The sequence below is a fragment of the Pristis pectinata genome, chromosome 22 (genome assembly GCF_009764475.1).
Source record: "Pristis pectinata isolate sPriPec2 chromosome 22, sPriPec2.1.pri, whole genome shotgun sequence".
NCBI classification, from domain to species: Eukaryota; Metazoa; Chordata; class Chondrichthyes; order Rhinopristiformes; family Pristidae; genus Pristis; species Pristis pectinata.
The window spans coordinates 18019625-18038167 of NC_067426.1; the positions used below are offsets into that span (position 1 = coordinate 18019625).

At 40.1% G+C, this 18543-nt stretch overlaps 1 protein-coding gene across 1 annotated transcript; it reads right to left on the reverse strand.

Annotated features, from left to right (window-relative positions):
- Nucleotides 1–5989: 5989 nt before the first annotated feature.
- syf2 (SYF2 pre-mRNA-splicing factor) lies at nucleotides 5990–18274 on the reverse strand. The gene is made up of 7 exons (XM_052036150.1): nucleotides 18147–18274; nucleotides 14642–14740; nucleotides 14411–14536; nucleotides 11868–11985; nucleotides 11039–11129; nucleotides 8677–8775; nucleotides 5990–6780 (listed from the first exon to the last, which is right to left on the reverse strand). Exons 1-7 carry the CDS (start codon nucleotides 18252–18254, stop codon nucleotides 6615–6617), a joined length of 807 nt encoding a protein of 268 aa, XP_051892110.1. The 5' UTR covers nucleotides 18255–18274; the 3' UTR covers nucleotides 5990–6614.
- Between the last annotated feature and the right edge of the window lie 269 nt (nucleotides 18275–18543).

Sequence of the window (18543 nt, forward strand, 5' to 3'; positions counted from 1 at the left end):
CAGCCTCCATGCAGATGGTTGTTAATGTAGCTGTTTGGGGTAAATGTACTAATACCACAGTGGTGGCTGTTTCACTAACTTAATTAACATGAGCTCAGCAGAGACATTTTGATTAAGATTTGACAATGCTATTTAGTTCATGGATGAACGATTCAGCAGTATTTGTGAAATTATGACTTTGGGAATGATTGCAGCCAGCAGTGCTGTTCTATTTCCCTAAATTATGATCTCTGCTTCTGCATTGGATATTTACAAATTTGAGCATTGCTTTTGGTTGACAGTTTCCTTCCTTTGCGGTTCTCTGAGCAAGAGTACATTGTATTCCAACTAGATGGCAGCAACAGAACATTTCAATATTAGAGACTCATTCACTTGACTTAGTTTTGGTCTGAAACTTAATCTATTCTTTGTAAGTCAGAGTTCTAAAAGTAAATGTGAGATTGCAGTCAACTCATTGAAAGCAATTTAAATAATTTCAGGTTGCTTCATTACATAGTCATGGAGTCGTACAGCACCAAAACAGGCCCTTTGGCCCACCATGTCTGGCGATTATTGACCATTGTAATCCCACTTACCAGCACCTGGTCCGTAGCCTACCATGCCGTGGCAATTCAAGTGTTCATCCAGATGCTGGTTGAATATTGTGAGAGTACTAGTTCTCGCCACCCTCTCAGCCAGTGCATTCCAGATTGCCACTACCCTCGGCATGAAAAAGTTCTTCCTTGTATCCCCTCTAACCCTCTTGCTGCTCACCTTAAACCTATGCCCTCTTAATCACCTCTGCCAGCAGGAAAAGATTCTAACTACCTACCTTAACTGGCTCTCAATTTTGTATATATCAGGTTTTCACCCTTCACCCTTCACCCCCACCCCTCCACTGAGTCTCAGTTGCTCCAAGGAAAATGAGGTTAGCCATCCACTCTCTTCTCAACTGAACCATTCCATCCTGGTGAATCTCCAGCGCGATCACTCCCTTCCTATAGTGTAGTGACCGAGAGTGCGCACAATATTCTAGCTGTGGTCGAGTCAATGCTTTATACAGTGTACCCTGAATTACATGCTCTTTTATTCTATGCTCTGGCCAATGACTTGTTCACCCACATCCCTCTGTCCCTCAATATTCTCCAGGGCTCTACCATTCATGGTATATGTTTTACCCTTATTTGACCCACATCTTAGTTGGCATAGATCAGTTGGGTCGATGGGCCTTTTTCTGTGCTGTATAACTGAGTCTATGACTCTAAAATACATCACCTCTTACTTATTAGGATTGAAATCCATCTGCTGTTGCCCTGCCTAACCTACCAGTTGATCAATATCAGCTAAAGACTAGCCTCATTATCAACAAGACTGCCAATTGCAAACTTAGTAATCATAACTCACATGTTGACATCTAAGTTGTTAATGTAATTAACAAACAGCAAAGGTCCCAGCACTGATCCCTGTGGTACAGCACTGGTCACAGGCTTCCCATCACCCTCTGAACACTTATCAAGCTGTTTTTGGATCCAATTTTCCTTGAATCCCATGGATTTCCTTTTGGACTTGGTTTCCATGTTACCTCTTCAAAAAATTGTATTAAGTTAGTCAGTTAGTGGGACTCTTGACCAATAATTTTGTGCTGACTTTCCCCGATTAAATCCCTGTCTTTCCAAATGTAGATTAATCCCCTCCTGGAATTTTTTTTTCCAAGAATTTCCCTCATACTGTCATTAGGCTTACTGCCCTATAATTACCTAGCTTATTCCTGCTGTCCTTGAATGAAAATATTTTTTTTGTCATCTGACACCTCACTTGTGGTGAGTGAAGATTTAAATATCTCTGTTAGGTGGTCAGCAATCTCCTGTCTTACCTCCTATAGCAGCCTGGGATACACTTATCAGAACCTGGGGATTTATCCTCCTGTATGCCCACTAAAGCATCTAATACCTCCTTTTTTATCTTTAACTTGCTCTAGAATTTCACTGCCCAAACTGAAAACCTCAACAACAATGTTTTTCTCTTTAGTGAGTACAGATGAAGAATATTTATTTAAAACTCGCCCACGTCCTCTGGTTCCTAATGTACCCTTTTCTTTCCCTAGTTACTGTCTTGCTCATAATCTATTTCGCAATGCTACTTTGACCGCTTTGCACTACAATGGACTTTATTTTTGTTCTAATTGTGTTCTTTCTTTTAAAAATTGTGTTTAATTTATGTTTTTCTTGTGAATGATGCTTATATGATGCTTTGTGCCTGTGATGTTGCTGCAAGTAAGTTTTTCATTGCACTTGTGCATATGACAATAAACTCCACTTTGACTTTGATTTTTATTTCTAAAATGTCTTGTGATATTCCTTAATCTTATTTGCCAGCGATATTTCGTGGCAGCTCCTTGCCCCTTTCTTTCTTAAACACCCCCCTACTCTCCTGAAGGACCTCCCTCATTTTCAGTCCAGTACACCTACCATATACCTTCCTTTTTTTCTTTGTTAAGCCCTCCATATCCCTTGACATCCAGAATTTCCTGCACTTGCTGTCCTTACCTTTCATCTCTGTGAACGTGTTGCTCAGAACTCTCACTATTTTACTTTTAAAAGACTCCAACTTCCTGAATGTAGAGTTCTCTGCAAGTAGCTGCTCCAAGTCTACATTTGCATGGCGCTATCTAATGATATACATGTACAGGTTGTCCCCAGGTAGCAGATGGGTTCTGCTTTTACAGATGTCCATAAGTCAATTTCGTCCATAAGTTGGAAAATACACAAAAATCACTCGCTATGGTAACCACACCTACACAGTACTGTAATGAATGGCATCAAAAACACATGAGACTGAAAAGAAAGAATTACTAAAAGCAGAGAGAGAGAGGAAACTAGTTCTGCTGTTCACAGGAATGAATATATGTACGTACATCAGACTTCTGAATTTAATAATATTGTGGGAGCTCATTCTTATGTAGGGGTCTATAAGTTGGGCATTCTTAACCCAGGGATAGCCTGATTAAGCCTATAACATCAGCACTAACAAAAACATTCCAAGTTAAATTTGATCTACTCAGGCAGCATCGGTAGAGAGAGGGGATTCAAATCAAGATAAGCAAGTAAGAAATTGAAACAGGAGTAGGCCTTACAGCTTCTTGAGCCATTTCTGACACATAACAAAATACGATTAAAGGACCCAATTGGCGTCAATGAACATCTAGAAGATCACGATTCACCAATTTAAGTCAGAGGTGAGAAGAAATTTCTTTTCTCAAAGGGTTGTGAATCTTTGAAATTGTCTACTGCAGAAAGCTGTGGAGTCTGAATCAATGCATGTATCCAAGGCTGAGACGGACAGAGTTTTGGTTTATAGGGGAGTTTAGGATTTTACGGAACAGGTAGGAATGTTGAGACCAAGTTCAGAGCGGCTATGATTTTATTAAATGTACAGCAGGTGCAAGGAGTATGATATTCTCATGCTCATATTTCTTTCGTTCATATGTTAATTTCAATCCATAGGTTAAAGAGAATCATTCTGAATTGAGTTAAACCCATTCAGAGATTGAGCACCTGGACTATGTTCTTTCACCAATTAATATGGTGACTTCGAGGGTGGATTTAGCTCCTGCTAGAATGGAGCATCTCTGTCCTTTAAGCAAGTTCTTTCTTGAACCCCTGGTAAAGAAATGTGGTGTGGAACAGCCAATCAGTTTTTATATAAGACCGTTAATCGCCTGTCTCTGAAAAACAGCTAAAGAATTCCTCCAGCATTTTTTGTGTGTTGCTATAGATTTTATGCATTTGGATTTAATCTTTTGCTTAAATGTGAATCCACTTTGCAATTCAGCAACCAAATTCTTATTACTATTTTTTTTGAGTTTTGGTTGTGAGAGGTATATTATTGATAAAAGAGAACAATGACATTCTTTCAATGGCTATAATCACTTTGTTTCTAAGATTTAACAGTATCCCTACAAATCAAACTTATAACTATAGTATTTAAAGGAGACACTGAAACATTTAGGAGTAAAGCTGTAGCGACATCCTTGAAGCATGATATGGGCTACTATTTTACTATCCTCTGCAGCTTAACCTTATCTAAAGATGTTAGCTTTTACTTTTAATGGCTTTGTCTTAATTGCTATGAACATTAAGTTTCATTTCAGATGTGTGATTTGAAAGTGTCGCATTCAATTATTTTGTATTTAGTTTTCCTTCATATTTATTGCTGACACTTTGTTGGCGAGGTTGTAAATGCAAATGCTTATGTTTGTTGCAATTACATCTATGATTGCAGTTAGTTTTCATTCCATGAGTGCAGACCAACAGAGTAATAGGATGTCCATTGAGTAAACTGTTGTTTTCCTGGATGATGTTAAGCTTCTTCAGTGTTGTTGCAGCTGTACCTGATGCTGGCATGTGGGGAAGTACCTCATCATATTTCTGGCTTGGACCTTGTGGACGTTGGAGAGATTTACAAGAAATCAGCAGAAGATCCTGATTAAGCAGTAGAGGAAGCAGACTCTGTCCTGCTTTTCCAGTCACAGTGTTGATTATGGCTAGCCTGTTAATCACTCAATTTCGGTATCACATCTACTTTACTGCAGTCTTACTGTGAACATTGATTCTGGAGGTTGTTATAATTGAGGAAACCATGACATCCAAGCCCAATAGTCTCTTGCGAGTTCTTTTCTCCCCACAGGTGCTGCTCGACCCACTGAGTTCCTCCAGCAGATTGTTTGTTGCTCCAGATTCCTGAATCTGTAGTCTCTTGTGTCTCCAATAGTTTTTAGTTGTCTATGCATCCATACTTCCAGCAGGGGTCAGAAGTTGGTTACTTTTGCTTGATTCAGTTCCACATTTTACAACAGGTCTCCCCACATCATTCATATGAAGCAGAAACAATGGAAAAAAACAAGCATGTGAATGCCAAGATGGCAAGGATTAGCAAATTGCCTAACTGCACAGGCCATTTTAGCCAAGCCCAATCTTAACTTCACCTAAGATTCACAGAAGTAGATTTCTCAGCAAATTATATGATCAGGAACAGTGCCTCTTTGATTCTTCACCTTCCCAGACCAGGGCTGCTGAAGATTCATGCAATATTTTTGTAGCATTTTGACATTTCTATTCACAGTAGTGAGACATTATAGTACATACCCATCATCGTCCAACCAACTCCTAACCCCCAACTTGCCCTCCTCCCTAATTTCTCCATTCTGTGATTCTCTCTCCAACACACTGCTGAGCTTTGACACTTCAACAGTCTACCAGTCTTCCCCAGTCCTTGAAAGCACTCTCCTGGTCCACTGTTCCATTACCCCTCATCCATACTCTACTGTTATCTGAGAACATTCTGCTGGTCCCACCAAACCTCCCTCCCTAATCTTATCTAATCTCCAAGACAGCACACTGCTGGTCTACTTCTCACTTCACTGCACCAATTGTCATCCATACTCCTACTCCAACCCCACTTCTCAAATGTCCACTGCCCTGAAAGCATCCAGTGCCTAGGCCTCAAGTGAATTGGAGGCTTTATGTGACAGGTGCATTAGAAATTCTAGGTAAAATATGCCATGAACCTTTACCATGTGGTTGCAGAGTTGAACTGCAATTCTCCAGGAAAAAACTGACAAACTCTCCTATATTGTCCTTATGCAGAAGCAGAGTGCTGGGTGGTTCTGCATTTTCTTGAGAGCCCAATTTTCAAAGCACAAACCCATAAGCAGATGTTGCCCATGTTATTCAAGGGAAAATTCTTCAAAATGGGCAGATCCCTCATACCAGTGTTGTCATTTCTTGAACCTCTCAACTTTTAGCATTACTCCCAAATTTCTTCAAAGATGGTTGAGGCTGTCCTCGTAATGTTTCTCTTGACCTCTGCAAGTCTTGGCCTTTCTCTAATCTGGGATAGAGAACTTATATGGGGTGGTGCTGATCAACATACCAGTCCCGTGCAAACTGAAATTAATAACCATGATCCCCAATACTTGTGGTGTGGCTTTGGACAGACTGAAGAATTAAAAATTAAGAAGTTTATTTTGACCACTTTTTAATGGCAAGATGTGTAAGTAGCTTATAAACAGGGAACATTTTAATATGAAGCTTATTTTATCTATACAACCTGCACAAGGTATTTACAGGGAATGTTAGAAAATTATCTGCTTTAGCAGGGTGTGGTGTCCTAATAATCATTTACTAACTGATCAAAATCTTCACAGAAACCATACATCAGATTACTAACCTGAAAAATAAATAAGCAAAGAAGATCTTGTATTTGTATATGTTTGTGAATGTTTGAATTAAAAAAAGTTTCATAGTGATAAAAATGTCAACTCTGCTCAGCGAATCTTAAATCTTTGAGAAATAAACACTTGACTGCATGTTAGCATCTAAGGAACTGACATGATATTACTAATGGCTAGTATTTGTTTCTCAAAAAAAAACTCTGCATGGAGCCATCTTAATTCACCTAATTTATAAACCTTATTAGCAATTGAAAAGCATATTACATCCAACTGACGTGACACAGGATTTATGTCAGAGATGGATCCATTATTGCATAAATGATTCTGCAGCACTAGCTGAAAACCAGATTTACACAGTACAAAGGTATAAAAATGGTCCATTTGAAGGTGTCAGGAAAACAAGTTAAACAGCTGTTCCTCTCTCCAAATTCTGCTTGATCTCTGCCGTATATTTTCCATAGAAGCGTTCTGCCTTCTTGTTGAAGTTGGCATTCCTCTCATTAATGTAGTCGATATCAGCATCGTCATTGTAACGGCGTCGTCTGCTATACTTGGCACGCTTCTCAATTCTGAAAAAGGAATTTAAACCTTATACTGCTGCCTACAGCCAAACAATATAAAAGTCTTGCATTTATACAGTGACTGTCATGTCCCCTCCAGAATATCTAAATGCACTTTACAGCCAATGAAGTACTTATTGAAGCTAATCACTGTTGAATATGGAAGAAAATCAATTCAACTCACAACTCCAGCTGCCGCCTGCAAATTTATCCTGAGGTTGCACTTGCCCGCTATGGCACAGCAGGATTGACTGAGCTAGAGGATTCCACTCTGCAGCCCATCTGCAAGGCGGAGTAGGCTGTGATAACGGCCTTCAACAGTTCACTAGTCTCAAGGGGATCGTTCATTATTTTAAATATCCCTGATATTCAGAGACTTTTAAAAGTTTAAATGGATCTTAAAAGATTAAGTTATTTTCAAAATAAGTACGGGAATAAATTTAGTTAAAATGTGTTAGAATTAATTAAAAACAAATGGAAAAATAACAATTAAAACATTTAACTAAACATAACTTTTAATGAAAATCAATGACTCCAGTTATATGCTAACCATAGCTGGTAAAGGACTGCGAGACCAGATACAAAGTGCATCTGGTCCCTCAACTTTACCTTCTGGAGCTAGTACAGGACTCAGTGGAGAAATGTGGAAGTCAAAGATACACTGAACAGCAGATGGCAGAAACATTGAATCTGGTCCAATTTTTTTTGCACTGTTGAATGAGAGATAAACAATGAGCAGAACAAAATAATCATTTTTAAACATCCAAAGAGGCTGTCAGGGTCGTGGTTTAATGTCTAACGCACAAGATGGCATCCCTGATTGTGCAACACTCATACAGTAATGGACTGAAGCATCAGCTGAGATATCATGTTCAAGTCTCTGCAGAGTGACTTCAACCCATAACCTTTTGATTCCAATTTGAGAGTGCTACCAATTTAGCCACAACTCCCAGAGTAATCTGTTCACTTCCTAATTTGAAACACATAATTGGTAATGATAAAGATCTTATTTTGCTTGATGTATTTAGTCACAATAATTACTGATCTCACTTAATACATTAGAGATACATAGGGAAAGTATGTCTGATTGCCTTATATTCTAACAGATTGCTTAGCCCTTGAAGTGTCTGTAATTAGAACTTTAAAAGGGGAAAAATTCATTGCAGCAGGAGTTCTGTCACTCTCAGAAAAAGTCCTGCTCTTATCGAGACTGTAAAAGAACAACCTTATTTGTTCCAGTTCAGTAACAGACTCAAGGAGACCCACTGTGTTGGGTTTCCTGCCCGGAAAAGACTTACTTGGATAATGTATTCAATGGATTTGTTTCCTGACAGCTGTCACCAAGGCAAGAGGGGGAATTACCTCCTTCCAGAGTTTTGGATGCCATTCCTGGCATCAGAAAACAATTCCAACATTCAGAACCAGCCAACAGCCCCATAGGGTCTGTCCAGAAATTTGATGCACATTCCTCAATGGTCACAGACCAGAATAATTTGAAAATTCAGATTCTTCCAGCAAAAGGAGACACAACAGGTATGCTACCTAATTATAACTACAGCTGTAATTAACTGCGAGCAGCATCTTAGAATGCAATTTAAAAATGTGAATTGTTACACTAAACACCTGGAATTATCTAGTAATTGTTCTAGTACAGATCTGTTTAATATCAACAGGAAGACACTGCAAAATGATTGATACAAGGTGGTAGCCGAGTAATTAAAGCAAATTTCATTGTCCGTTTCCAGCAAAGCATTATTGCAATCTTGCATGGTAACTAATAGTTTCTAGCAGTGTATGGTGAAAGGAAGGTTGAGTTCTATCCCTTCTGCACGATGAATTTCTCTGCTCCAGGAAGTACATCTTACAACTATGTAATCGGTAATGTACATTAAAAGTAACACTTACTGTTTATCGACATCTGCCACTAGTCTGTCCACTCCTTCCTTGGTAGGAACATGTGTGCCATGCAATAGACTATTTGCAGTTGCATAGAACTCCTCTCCACTGTCCACAAGAGATAAAGAAAAACCCTTAGCATGGAAGAAAGTTGCTTTATATTCCCAATATTAGTAACAGAAAAGTAAATCAGTAAATGCCCTGTGAAATGAAGGACATTCTCTTTTAAGCCAAGCAATCTAAATACAAGGTGAAAAGCTGTTACTGTTAAAGGAAAAATATATTCGAAATAGAAATTGATCGGATTTATTTGTGTGTGGTTTTTGACATTAGCATCTGCAGCATTAATGTAATGCCATCATAGTTAAATATAATGCATTTACTTTCCAATGGGCATTACGATGGTCCACTGAGAAAACAGAGGGCAACTAGCACCTATGGTCGATGCTCCAATTAAGATGAAACCGTGTAAATTTGAGGCTGAACTGTATTTCTGATACTATACAGTTCTCATCACCAAAATGACATATGTACACGTCTTACCTTTGCCCTTCTGCTGCTGAAACCCTCACTGACCCCCTTGCCGTCCTCTAGACTTGATTATTTAAATAAATGTCTCCCCTTCTTCACCTCAATAAACAAGCTTAATAAAATTAGCTCCTATTTTGCACCAAGCCACCCCTGCATCCAACAATACATTGCAAATTCTCATCCTTGTATTTTACTCACTTGTAGCCTCACCCTTTCCCATCTATGTAACTTCTTTCAGCATGGCTGTTTTGTCCACCCCTCCCATGTCTTTGACCCATTTAGCAGCCACCTAGACCACCCATCTCCAGATTTAGACACCATCTTAATATTTCCTTCTTTGTCAGATATCTATTTTTCTGAGTATGGGTTCAGTGAAGAGTCTGGGACATCTGCTGGATCTGATTCTAGGGAATGAGGTGGGTTAAGTACAACAGGGTCGCATAGAGAAATGTTTAGGAGATAGTCATCGAATAACAAAAGATTAATGTTAGCTACAGAAATGGCGAAGCAGCAAACCAAAGTAAAAATAATTAATTGGGCAAAGGTCAGTTTCAATGGAATAAAGATGGATTACCATGAGTAAATTGGAACGTTTTACCCAGGGTAATCCATCTGGGTAACAATAAGGAAAAAGATGGTTCAGGTACAGTTGACGCACATCCCCACGAGGATTAAGGGAAGAACAAATGAATCCAGAGCTCCGGTACGTTGAATGAGATACAGAGGGTGATAGAGCAAAAAAAAAAGGGCACTTAAGCCATGTCAGCTTGCAAATGCCAGGCTGATCCTGAAAGAATCAGAGGAAACATGAAATTAAATTGAGGCAAGGAGGGCAAATGAGAAAAGATTGGTTGTCAAGATAAGTGTGGATCCAAAGATATTTTATTGGCATGTAAATGGAAGAATGGGATCTATCAAGGACAAAATGGAACTTGCACATGGATTCTTAGGGCAAAGCTAAGGTAATAAATGAGTAGTTTGCATCTGTCTTCACCATCGAAGATGGCGCTTCCAAAGTAACAGTGAAGAAGGAGATAGTTGTGATGCCAAATATATTGGAAATTGATAGCATGGAGACATTAGAAAAGTTGGCTGAACTTAAAATAGGACTGAATGGGATGTATCCTAGGATCCTGAGGGAAGAACGGAAGGAAGTCGAAGGGCACTGACCAATTCTTTGGATTTGGGTGTGAGGCCAGAGGACTCGAAAATGTTTAACATTACTCCCTTGTTCGATATAAGGATAAGCCCAGAAGCTACAAGCCAGTCCGTTTAACCTCAGTGGTTCGAAAGCTTTTAGAAATATTGATCTGGGACAGGATTAAAAGTCACCTGGAGGAAAATTGATTAATTCAGGCAAGCCAGCACTGATTTGTAAAGGACAAATCACGTTTAACCAATTTGATAGAATTCTCTGATGAGTTAATGGACAGTCAATGAAGGTAATGCAGTCAGTGGTCTACATGGAGGCCATTCTTACCCAAATCTAGAACCTTAGCAGTTGTTTGCCTTTTGTCCCCTTTGAACATTATGCTGAACACAATCACGACTGTTATTAGATAAATATTCACAAAACTGTTAACTGCATTTGGCTTCATAATCAATACCAAATCCAACATGGGCAGCTACCTTCAAATGTCTAGAGACATTTTATCCTGATGCAAAGTGGTATATAAAGGCAATGCTGTATTCAAAAGTGCAGCACAGATCCCTGTGCTTGTAGCTATGAAACTTCCTATTATATGCCTGCAGACTAAGTGGTAATATTCACATGCCATTTTCACCCTTACACAGAGAACAGGATGGAGATCTGAAAGTACATTTTTATAAAGCAACTCACGTATCATCCCTCTGCTTCTCATATTGCTCCATATCTGGTTTAATCTGCTTCACCAATCTTTGATACTGCCGGAACTGAGCAGCTGCAAAATCTGAAAAAATATTTAGAAACATTTAGCAAATATCTTAACATCATAATTATAATCCCTAGTTTTGAAATGAACCATGTACCTATTATAATTAAACAAAATATGTTCCTTTTATTCCCCATGAAAATGTTTTGTCTTGGCAAAAATGCTTAAAATTTACAAATTGTAGTATTGGTTAAGGTAATCTCAGACCGTATGATGGCCTTCCAGTACCTATGCTTGGATGGGGTAAGAGGGAAGAAAAAACAGCCAGGGTTTCTACCTCTGATTCTTACCAAAAGCCTCTATTCTGTGAACACAAGTATTAGGTTAGGATGCATTCAAGTTCTGGTAGAATTCACTCCTGAAGCTCTCATTAGAAACAATGCTTCCAAAATGGCAAAACCTTTAGGAAGAAGCAATTAGTGGAATCACTTATTATCTCCTCCCCTCTTAGGTGTATCAATCAATTTTTAGAACAAAGGAACAGCTGGGAACTACTAAACTGCATTCTGGCATATATCAACACATTCCAATCTGACCTTTCTAATTATATTTGATCTTTTGGAACATGTTGTTTAGAAATGGTGGCCAAGAACATGCAGCCACAATTCCCTTACCTCATCCACATTGGTAACCACATAAATGACAGGTTAATTCAGATAAATTGAAGTTTTTTAATATCTTGGCACAACAGCCTGATGCTAAACCATCAATTATTGAATTTCTAACAGTAACTGCACATTAAATAGACTAAAATACCTGAAAATCCAGGATCGGCATTTTTCTTTTTCTTCTTTCGCTCCCACCTCTCTGCGTCATCAGCACTAACTTCTAATAGCTTAACTCGTTCATAATCTTCTCCCTTTTCCAGACACTCCTACAAGGTTAAGCAGAAAGTACAGATGGGAATCACAGCTCCAGAACTGCAATATACAGTTTGATGTTTCCAATAGTGGGAGAGTCTAGGACCAGAGGGGACAGTCTCAGAATAGAAGGACATCTCTTTAGAACAGAGATGAGGAGGAATTTCTTTAGCCAGGGGTTAGTGAATCTGTGGAATTCATTGCCACAGATGGCTGTAGAGGCCAAGTCATTGGGTACTTAAAGCGGAGGTTGATAGGTTCTTAATTAGTAAGGGCGTCAAAGGTTACAGGGAGAAAGCAGGAGAATGAGGTTGAGAGGGAAAAATAAATCAGCCATGATCGGATGGCAGAGCAGACTCAATGGGCCAAATGGCCTAATTCTGCTCCTATGTCTTATACAAAATCTTCACGCTCAGTTACACTGAGCTTCAAATACGTTGCGATAAATTATGAGAAAAATATATTTAGAATTATATATAAATTATAGGCTTGACCGTCTCTACTGAACAATTCAATGATTCTAATTTCATTCCATCTTTTTCACTGAAAGAGATGGTGCAAGGTTGGATTTCTTAAAAGATGGTATTAATCTTTGCAATCTGGCTAATACCAGGAAGGACACTATTCATTACCCATTCTTATTTGTTTGCAAGTGGGTGGATCTGAGCTGCCTTCCTGAATGCTGCAGTCTTTCTGTTGAAGGTGCTCCCACAATGCTGTTGGGAAGGGAATTCCATGACTTGGATCCAGTGACGGTGAAGGGAGGTTCATATATTCCCAATGGTTTGCAACCTGAAGGGGAAGACACAGATTGCGGTTTTCCCATATCTGTGTCCTTCTTGGATGGCAAAGGTCATGGGTTTGGAAGGTGCTGTTGGAGCAGCCGAGGTAAGAGACTGTAGTGCATTTTGCAAATGGTACAAACTGCCGCTAATGTGTGCCAGTGATGGGTGGAATAAATGTTTAGGGTGGTGCATGGGTCACTGATCAAATTAGCTGCTTTGTCTTGAATGGTCTTGAGTGCTGTTAGAGATCTACTCATCCTGGCAAGTGCAGAGTATTCCAGTGCACCAGTTATTGGTGAGTAAGTGTCACTTGACGGCATTGTTAATCACTTTGCTGGTGGCTGGACAGTAATTAAACTGATTGGATTTATCTTGCTTTTTGTGAAAAGGATGTAACTGGGAAATTTTGCATAGTACTGTGATGGAGCTGTACTAAAAGACCTTGACTAGAGACATATCTAGTTCTGGAGCACAGGTCTTCATCACTACAGCTAGAATGTTTCCCTTGACACTCATTAACTTCAGTTTTACCCAAGCTCCTTGCAGCTATACTCCATTAAATGCTGCATTGCTTTCAAGGGCAGTTGCTCTCACTTCTGCTCAGTGGAAGTTCTATTCAGTTCAATGGAAGTACATCAAGCACAATTGTTGCCTATAACCTATATACTGGATCCATTATAAACATCCTGGTGTCTCATGCTACCTGAAATGTTGAACAGAAGCATTGAAATACATATCAAGGTTTCCTATTTCTGCAAATAACAAGACAGGAAAATTCAATGGCAAAATATCCCGTGAGCTCAGAAGACAAATAGGGTATAATTAGTCCAATTCTATTCCCACAAAAGTATGATTTCTACAGGTGGAGAACCTCCAAAACTACTCTGGACCTTTGTGTTTCAAGATCCTTGTTTCCCAGATATTGCACCTGGAGCTTCACATACTATGAATTCCTTTGAACTAAAATCAAAACTAAACAAGCAAATGTAGGAGTCATTTTGTGATTGAAAACTTCACCTGTAAATCGTGGAAACCAAGCCAAACGAAGAACATTGACCAGTGGTCCAATCTTCATGGAAACTTAGTGCTCATCTGAACTGGCCAATGCAGCCTTTGTGTAATATCATATCCAAATTCTGCTAGCTCTGACAGAATAGCACCCCCTTGGTAATGCGATGAACCATCAATCTCTACTTTAATGAGCTCAGAGTGGAAGTGAAATCAAAACTTCCTTATTTAGAGGAGAGAATCCATCAACCAAGCCAAACAGATTTATTGCCGTGTCCTTACCCAGTACTATCATTATCTTGTCAACAAGCATGTTGCTAACAATGGTGATGTGCTAATTTTTTTGAATCTTTAAACTTTTAAGTAACATTTAAGATTAAAACAAGTGATTAATAAGATCTGTTTGACTGATTACTAAAATTGAAAATCTGCATCATTTAAAAATGATATATTTCAGAGATAATCATATAGTTCGATATCAGAGAAGGCAGTGTGTTTTACAGCTCAACATGGAAGGTTACTAACCATTTATGCTATTTAAGAAATCTTATTTCTGCATTTCCTATTTATGAACTACTCCAAAGTGCTTAAGAATTCTGTTTTACAGTGAGTTGTGGAATCAATTTTTATAAAATACTTCAAATACCTTTTTTTTCTCTTCCACCTTTAGCTCCCATTCCAGTCGTGCTTTTTTGGCCTCCCAGTTGGCTGGTAGTTTCAACAGCCTGTCCTCTTCTGCCACCGCCTGGTGATTCAGTTTCCGAGATTCATTCTGCACACAAAGAGTTAGTCATAAATCCAAGAATTCTGAATGAATCTGGCACTGTTTTACAACATATACACCTTTAGAATGTTTGACAGGATAAATATTTTTCACCCTCTTAAGATGGAGATCACGGAATCTCTTCAGTCTTTCTTCCCGTTTCTGTGCAGCTGAGGTCTCACCCTCTGCACTGCTGCAAGGGTCATCTTGCGCCTGTGGGTTGAAAGAAAACTAAATTCTTACATGTTCAAGTTTATTTCTAATAATGAGAATTTCTATGTGTGCTTTGATGCAGAGGAAAATATGGACGTGAACTGAATATTTACTGAAAGAAGGAGCCCATAGAACCTAGGTGCTGAACAATGGAGGAAAGTTGAGGGAACAAGGCTACAGATCAAGAGAAAGAAGATAGAATTACAGAAAGTTAAAAAAGTAGGTTTAGTGGAGACAGGATCTGTCAATAATTAGGGGAACGAACATAGAACAGTACAGCACAGTACGGGCCCTTCGGTCCATGATGTTGTGCTGACCTATGTAAACCTTATCCATATTCAATCTATCCCCCTCTCTACTTCACCTCCTATAACCCTCTATTTTTCTTTCGTCCATGTGTCTATCTAAGAGTCTCTTAAATTACCTTATCATATTGGCCCCTACCATCACCGCCGGCAGTGCATTCCAGGCACCCACCCCTCTCTCTGTAAAAAAACATACCTCTGACATCTCCCCTGAACTTTCCTCCATAGACCTTAAAAGGGAGATCTCTAGTATTGGCCATTGCCACCCCGGGGAAAAGATGCTGGCTGTCCACTCAGTCTATGCCTCTCATAATCTTATATACCTCTATCAAGTCTCCTCTCATCCTCTGTTGCTCCAAAGAGAAAAGCCCTAACTCACTCAACCTCTCCTCATAGGACATGCTCTCCAACCCAGGTAGCATCCTGGTAAATCTCCTCTGCACCCTCTCCAAAGCTTCCACATCCTTCCTATAATGTGGTGACCAGAACTGAACACAATGTTCCAAGTGTGGTCTAACTGGTGTCTTATAGAGCTGCAACATTACCTCTCGGTTCTTGAACTCAATCCCCGGCTAATGAAGGCCAGCACACAATACGACTTCTTAACCACCCTATCTACTTGTGCGGCAACTTTGAGGGATCTATGGACTTGGACCCCAAGATCTCTCTGTTCTTCCACACTGATAAGAATCCTGCCAGTAACCAAGTACTCCGCCTTCAAGTTTGTTCTTCCAAAGTGTATCACTTCACACTTCTCCGGATTGAACTCTATCTGCCACTTCTCTGCCCAGCTCTGCATCATCTAAATCCTGTTGCAACCTATGACAACCTTCTGCACTATCTACTACACCACCAACCCGTCCTTCCACTTCCTCATCCAAATCATTTATAAAAATCACAAACAACATGGGACCCTGAACAGATCCCTGCAGAATACCACTAGTCACCAACCTCCAGGTCAAATACTTCTCTTCTACAACCACCTCTGCCTTCTGTGGGCAAGCCAATTTCAAATCCACACAGACAAATTTGCATGGATCCCATACCTCATGACTTTCTGAATGAGCCTGCCATGGGGAACCTTGTCAAACGCCTTGCTAAGATCCTTATATACCACATCCATTGCACTACCTTCATCAATTTGTCTTGTCACTTCTTCAAAAAACTCTATTAGGCTCGGGAGGCATGACCTGCCCTTCACAAAGCCATGTTGACTATCCCTAGGTTGAAGGTTCATGGAACGCCACAGTTGAGGACTGAAGGCTGTTTAAGGGCCAGAAAAAGTTTCAGAGGTAGGGACGACAAGTTGCTGGGAAGTACACATTTCAAGCATATGTCACACCCAATTACTACCAATCTCTCTGGCACCAAAACATTTACAAGCATGGAGTTGCAATCCTTCAGCAGTGTGACTTTTCAAAAAATGTTTGAAACCATTTTTTCCTCTTAAACCAATCAGGTGCTTTATTTCACTTTTTGAACCTGATTTGATATAATTTAGAATATTAGTCAGATATATTAAGATCAATATATTATACTAATATACTGACACTGACTAATAATCTAACTAATAAGCAGAATCTATTAACAATTCTGCATATTGATTGGTTAAAAGAATATACTTTTTTTTGCTTGTTACAGCTCTCAGCTGCCCGAGTCAGACATTAGCCATTTTGATATTCTACTTGCAGCATTTTATTCGCTTGCCAGCTTGCACAAACTGCATTCTCTTGTCATCAATTCCATCTCCTCCCGGTCCACTCCTCTGTCTGAACAAGAATATTTGCAACCTGCCATCCTAAATGACCCCATTTTCTCTTCTTCACAAAGATTGACCACTGGAACTTTGCCCATCCTTGTCCCTACCTCGGGTTATCCACCACCAAAATCTTCACATGTCTTTTCATTACCTTTATGCAGGCCTATTCCAATATTCTTCTGGCCTCCATAAGCATGATTCTGCAAAAACTATGTAGTCTGTAGGGTAAACCATATTATTTCAATTACTTGTGTATCCACTGACTCAGTATTGAATCTAATCCATTTTCCTCATTGTGTTTAAATTCCTCCATTGTTTCATGACTCCAATTCCTGCCTTATGACCTTCTAAGAACTCTGTTCCTTCAACAGTGTTCTGGGGGGGGGGGGGGGGGGGGGTTCTGGTGCACTGTCTACTCCTTACTAACAGCTACTCCACAACAGCCCCACACTATTCCTCCCTCTATCCTGCTCCATAAACCACACCTTTCACGTTATCATTCACTGTTCCGCTTGCAAACACTGATTCCTAACTTCTGGTATTTCCCCATCCACCAAAACCTGTTTTTGTACTACTTTCTCTTTGGTTAACATTTGATTTTCAGCTAATTTTCATGGCATTTATGCCCTGTTTATGTATGCCTGTCACAATAAACTTGAACTTGACCATTGCCCTAATGTCCTTTTCTTTCGTTTCATGGCAACATTAGACAAATTACTCTACTATCCTGCCATGGGGTGTTTTACAACATTATACATATGGAAGTTGACATCGAGCAGTTACAAAGTGTGATAAGAATCACAGAAAGACCATTATAGTTTGTCAATCACCTATGATCATAACTCTACAGGCCTAGTGTTGTAAAGGTACGATTCAGCTGAGGAGTTGTTTTTCAACCAGCGCTGATACGATGAGATAACTGATCATCGTCTGTGTCAGAATTCCTTCTCTGATTTCCCATTTACGTTTAAGACCACCCACCCCCTGAACGACGCCTATTTTTATTGCAAAATGGAGCATGGCTGTAATTGGTAAATTGGTTTATTACTGTCACATGTACCGAGGTACATTCAGGCAGATTTTCTTCAGGACCTTGGCTCGGTTTACAGACCACAACAGTGTCTTTCCTCCATCACACATACACACAGGCGACCCGCACTTCCCCACTGTCCACACGTCGCCGGCCCGACAGCTGAGGGCTCATATTAATGCGACGTTAAATGTCTCCGAGCTCTGCCGGCTGAATGTGTCCGTCCCGCCGCTCACTCGACAACAAACGCCCACGAACACCATCCGCTCGGCAGTCCCCGAGAGATTCCGGGTCGCCTGCCACAACACTCACCCCACAAGCCGCCGCCATCTTCACCCCCACCTCAGCGAGCTTCCGAGTAACGCAATAGTCGGGCGTCACCGACCAGCTGCTGCCGTCTTTGGCGCAGTAGATTGACATCACTGCGCCGTTGCCATGGCACCCGGGGTAAGGTGGGTCGGCCCTCATTCTGTCCCGTCCTTGAGCAGTGGGAGGAGGGCAGTGCTGCAGCCTCGGCCCAGCCTCCGTCCGGGGCGGCTGAAAGACAAAACTCCAAATGATAAGCTGTCTGAAAAAAAAGTGCTGGAAATACGCAGCAGGTCGGGCAGCAGCTGTGGGGGAGGGAGTCAGAGTTAACGTTTTAGAACTGAAATAGTGAGCAAAGAGCCACCATAAGTTGCAGAGAAGTTGAGGAGAACGGAGGGAATGT